General features: G+C 45.9%; 1 protein-coding gene across 2 annotated transcripts; it reads right to left on the reverse strand.

The window, feature by feature from the left end:
* Positions 1-56: 56 nt before the first annotated feature.
* On the reverse strand, positions 57-5,171 carry TMEM74 (transmembrane protein 74). Of its 2 annotated transcripts, none has more exons than XM_019624574.1 (2): positions 5,060-5,171; positions 57-2,229 (listed from the first exon to the last, which is right to left on the reverse strand). In XM_019624574.1, exon 2 carries the CDS (start codon positions 2,067-2,069, stop codon positions 1,149-1,151), a length of 921 nt encoding a protein of 306 aa, XP_019480119.1. In that variant the 5' UTR covers positions 2,070-2,229; positions 5,060-5,171; the 3' UTR covers positions 57-1,148. The 2 variants fall into 2 exon arrangements, with proteins under 2 accessions (XP_019480119.1, XP_019480118.1); XM_019624573.1 differs by having other exon boundaries at positions 57-2,459.
* Positions 5,172-5,486: the final 315 nt, after the last annotated feature.

A 5,486-nucleotide genomic window follows, 5' to 3' on the forward strand; every position in this document is an offset into this window, starting at 1 on the left:
CCCTCCACCCCCACCCCACTACCCCCTCCATTTTAACTTTTTGGCTATGGGTTTAATTAAGGACTGCTGCCATCCTGGGGCAATATCTTGTTACTTGGCCTATAGCAAGTGATACTGACTTCTAGGCACAGTCAGTCCCCAAGTCTAGCTGTAATTGTATTGGAAGTTTTCTCTGAATAACAACAGAATGTCACCTGGGAGGATGCCTGAACCAATCATGACTCAGGCCTGCCTAGATGTTTGGATGTCTGGAAATACTTTAAAAATGTCTTACACTTTGCCTCCCTGGTGTGAGAATGAGGAAAAACTTCAAGAGCATGGGTAACCAGTATGATGGCTAAACCACAGACAGAAAATGAAATTTATATCCGCCACTAATTTTACTTCATCTAGAAAAGGGGCATGCAACACTCGCTAATCTCTGCTACTACCTCTAGGGTTAAATTCAGATTGGTCTTACAATGACTTATATAATTTTCTTTTACTAGAAAGTTTATTCTAATGACGTAGTTAGCACTTCTGAGTACAGGAATAATTTTAAATATAACATATGTAATTTTATAGTTTTAAAAAAATAACCAATGTCCCCAAGTTTCAAAATATTGAAATTCAAAACCCTATATTTTAGTGTTTTGACAAATTATAAGAAGAAAAAATTTAGCAAGACGATGAATAAAAACCTTTGAGAATTGAATATAAGCCTTATTACCTGATTAGCGCTTAGGTTCTTTTTCACAAAATAGATTACTATAATTGATCTGACTGTGTATGAGACTCCTGGTGTCCAAAAAATAATATCCCATGTCTTGGAAAAGAAATCATTTGTACACTGGCTTGTTAGAAATATTTTGCTATAGAAGCAGAAGCTGATGGCCATTACAGATTAATTAGTCTCAGCCCTTTAAAAGGACTTGTGTAGCTGGCTGTGTGGTTTCTTAATGCGTCTTACATGATTTTTCTTCTGATTAACAATAATAAAAAAACAGGGCGAACAAAAACACTCATAGGCTGTTGGTTTGGGAAATAAACTTTTCTTGTCAGGCAAACACACTGCACTGTTAATTTTAAGAAATATGGTTTGTTTTTGTCTGTTCGTTTTTTCATATAAAATGCCAAGGCAGACACTCTCAGGAAGCTCCCAACCAGGATTAACTCTGTACTGCGAGAGCATCTTCCTCTACCAAGGACAGTTCCAGGGTGTTTTCATTAGCGCTGGTTTTCATCCTGAAGTTGAAAGAGCCGTAGAGTTTTGCAGACTCTTTGGAAGAGGCAAACCTGTTGCGACGATACAGCTCTCCCTTCCACATGGACATCATTAGCAAACAGGACAGAACGACGCCCCCAAGCGTAAGCAGGCAGAGTCCGGCAATCACGCATCTGTCCAGGTGCGCCCCCAGCCTTGCGCTCTCCTTCTCCAGGCGTTCCATCTCCCTGGCCGCCACGGTGTTGGGATCCACAGTCACTTCCCGTGGGACAAGGTAAGAGATGATCACCAGCAAGATGCCAGTGACCAAGAACAAGATGGCGCTGATGAAACCATAGTCCACGGACTTCCCTGCAGATGTGGCTTCCGAACTTGTATCATCTTCATCTTCAGATATCAAGGATATGGCAGCCTCGTGGGACAAGTCATCTGGATTTCCCCAGTCAAGGTCTCCCAGGTGATTATTACTCCCTTTTGAGGAAGGGGAGCTCCGGTTCCTCTGCTCCAAGTTAACATTCTCGTCCACATAGGTAAAAGAAGTTTCTAATTCCTGGCTGCAGCAATTGCAGACCTGCCGTTCTGCTGTTATTTGGAGGTTCCCTGAGTTGAGAGGTCCTGGTGGGAAGGAGTCTGGCTGAATATCACTGTCTTGCAGAGAGGAGGAGGGGGATGTTAGAAAAGGGTTACATTTAGACCCTTCCATCTCGGCTGCTCTTGGTGCCCATGTGCAGTGTCTCTGGCAGCAGAGAGAAGCTTTGGTGGCCGCTGCATCTGCCTGGTCCGCGGGAGGCCCCCTGGGACTCCAGTCCACAGCATCGCACAGGCCTACCTGGCTGCTCTTCTTTGCAATGTAGTGGAGCTCCATCTAGTCACACATCCCCCAGCGGCTTCCAGAAATGTTGCCAATAGCAGCCCAGTTAGAAAAGCATCCAGCAGGAGCTAAGGCTGCACCGCCAGCAGTGCTGCTTCGGAGGCCCCCATGGCCTCTGTAGACACGGCTGTTGACACTTCGGCCCTAGGTCCTCCTATAAAAGGGCAAAGGAAAGGAAAGGATACCTAGCGTCAGGAAAGCGGGAAAAGGGCAAAGCCTCCGACTTATCGCAGGAAGCAACACTAGGAACCGTAGGTCAGGGTAGAGAAGGAGCACGGAGGAGGTGGCAGTGTCTCTGAAGAAAGCATCGCCGTCACCAAGCCAAATTTATCCAAGGACTCACACATTCCTGTGACAGGAGCCCTCAAGGAGGAGACAGGTTTCCTGTACAGAGATACAAACGAGAAAGGCAGGGGCCTTTTTTAGCAGAGCCTTAGGTTTTTCTGGAGAAGCTAGGGAAGCACAAATTTAACAATTCGGTGAAATTGTGTTTATACTCTATTTAGCTCAGGACAGTTTCTATATACAGATTAGCTTTAGGGCATCACCATGGGTGAACGGATATGTCCCAATCAGCTGGACTCTACCAGAGCTGGAGCTCAGCATTTTGACTGGGAAGCTCAGAAGAAGGTAAAAAGATGGCATGCTTAGTCAGCCACCTCTCCTAACCTTACCCTGCATATATCCAGTGACCCTAGTCACAGTATTTACAAGACCCTGTGCTTGTTCATCATGTTTCCATTTTTAGCCCATCCCCTTGTTGCTACATGATGACAGCATGTTCTGGACCTGGAAGGATATAGATGACACGCCTCATTGTGTGATCCCTGCAAATACCGTATTTTGTCGTGTATAATGTGCTCCCGCACATAATATGCACCCGCTCTTTTGACCCGAACTTTCAGGGAAAAAAAAAATCTTTCATTTTAATTTTTTTAATTCAATTTTTTATTTGTTTACATTTAGGTACTTGTTTTTTTTTGTATTATAAAGGAATTGTAGCATTTATTTTTTAACATGTTATGGTACAAGAAATTTTATGTAACAAATAATTACAAAACGTAAGAACAGATACAAGGTACAAGAAATCTTATGTACCGCTCACAAATTTTTGATATTTACGCATCATAGAAGGCCAAGAACTCTTCATTGTTGCAAGTTTGTCGTAAGTTCAGCAAAACCAATTACTGTATTCCAGGGTATTATTTTGCATACGGATATTGTTATTGATTTCTAGTGACACTTTTAATGCATAAGCATAAATAAAAGAATTAGAAACATTTATATAGATACCAAATTAGTACTGCCCATGTATAATGTACACCCTTATTTTTCCCTCACAAATTTGGGCACAAAAGTGTGCATTATACATGGCAAAATACGATACTATGGGTCAGCCCACTCCCACACACACACACACACAGAGCTGCCTGCTCCAGGTACACAGCTCAGCTACTCCTGCTAACTGGGTCTGCATGGGTCTGAGTTCCTCTCCCTCTGCACACTTCATTAGCACATGAGCACAGAAAATTGACATCCAGACGTTTTTACAAAGCCAATTTAGAAGTAAACTGACAATAAAAGACAAATCAGAAACCCACAGAGTTACAGTTCTGTTGAGGCAAATAGGTGAGAAGCTATTTCAAGGGTTATCTCTGGATCTCTGTATCCATGACGCTCCACCCTCACGGCAGAAAAGGACCTTCCTGGGGTAGAACTTTTAAGTTGAGCAGAAAACCACCTGCCCGTCTTTCTCTGCCTCTGACATCTTTCTGAGGAATACAAAATTCACTTTCCACTATCACCAAGAGCAGAGGTTCCAAACAAGGGCTCCCTTTATTTTAAGCCATGGTTTAGGGTTTATTATGATTCAAAATCCACAGCTTCAACAGCTGGTAACTCACACAGAAGCACAGGTAAAGCTCATCTAAGGTCGACCTGGTAACTCACTTAAAATATGGGAGAGGAAATCCACGTTTTCTGCTCTACATTAGAGTTTCCTTTTTTAAACCTACTTTTCTCCTATTATTGGAGTGTCTCTGCCGCTAAAACAGAAAACAAACACACTTAAAAAAAAAAACAACTTAAGAAACAAAACAAAACAAACAAACAAAAAAACACCAAGCGCAGGAAAACCACAACTGAACGAAAGCTTTCGCTTAGCAAGTGGAACAGACTCTTACTGCAGGTTCCCTCAATGAACGAATCGATGGTAACGGGTTTGATCGATTACTGAAATGAGGAATCATCTCGCTGGTTCCTTAGACATTAGGCACTCTGATTAACCGTTAACACAATTAATTAATCACACTGGGCTCCTCTGGATAAGATCGGCAGAGACCCTTATGGAACTTCCAATTTATAACAAAGAGGGAGAGAAATCCCCACTTCATTCCCTTCTCCTCCGTCTATCGTTTCTTTAAAGAAAAACTCCGCTTGTTCCATAGGCGATATACTAGCTGCACAGGCGATTTCCTTTGCAGCTCTGTGATTCGAGGCTTCCTTCCTTACGTGGAGAATAATCCCAGGGGACCAGCGAAAGGCTCGGTCCTTCCGTCCCTTCCCTCTCTTCTCTCAGGTTGGTTTAAGAGGACAGTTAATAAAACTGTACCTCAAAGCGCGGGGGAAAGCACTTTCTCCTTCCGTCTGCCATCAATTAAAAGCATTCATATCTGCACTGGAACTAACTGACGCGAGCGAGGCTGGTCTGAAGGAGGCGACCGCAGGATCCGTCCTGCGCGCGCTGTGCGGGGAGGGCGCGCGGCGAGCACCGGGCAGCAGTGTCCCCCGCGATATCAATCCATTCATTCTGGGTGAACTCCGTGCCGCTAGAGGCACCCGGAGTCGGGCTGCGTTCCCTGAGCACCCTGAAGCTAGGCAGGCACCATGGGCAGGGAGTAGGAGCGCGCTCCCCTGCTCCGCCAGGCTCCCGGGTCGCTACCTCGCCTAGGCGCCGCCTCCCCGTCTCGCTCTCCGCCACTCACCTTGCCTACCCAGTGTGTCTGAAGCACCACGCGCGAGTCCCTGCAGGGCTCCTCGGGAAAGTCCCCGATCACCGATCACCGCCGTGGCACTTGTAGCCCCGGTGTGCCTCTGAGCTCCGCGCGCGGCGTGCAGCACCCTCTGCGCCCGCTGGGCGGGGCGGGGCGGGGCGGGGCACTCCCTCTTGCTGAGCATCCCGGGAGATGTAGTCCGGGGTGGGGGGGTGGGGTCCCCCTGTCTCCCTCTCACCTCCTCCCTATTGCCCTTCCTCTATACCTCCATGCTTCTGCCTGGCACTTTAGAAGAAAGCGCTGGCTTCTAAGCCTGGACTCGAAGCGAAGGTTCCCCCAGCCTGATGTATATCCACAGGATTATGGAGGAAGCGGTGTATATTTAGTTCCAACTGTGTGCCAGGCAATATGCATATTT

This window comes from Hipposideros armiger, unplaced genomic scaffold (assembly GCF_001890085.2).
Source record: "Hipposideros armiger isolate ML-2016 unplaced genomic scaffold, ASM189008v1 scaffold_593, whole genome shotgun sequence".
Taxonomy (NCBI): Eukaryota; Metazoa; Chordata; class Mammalia; order Chiroptera; family Hipposideridae; genus Hipposideros; species Hipposideros armiger.

What these genes read in the sequence shown, in the direction of transcription:
- TMEM74 (XM_019624574.1), bottom strand. Translation starts at nt 2,069, where the DNA reads ATGGAGCTCCACTACATTGCAAAGAAGAGCAGCCAGGTAGGCCTGTGC.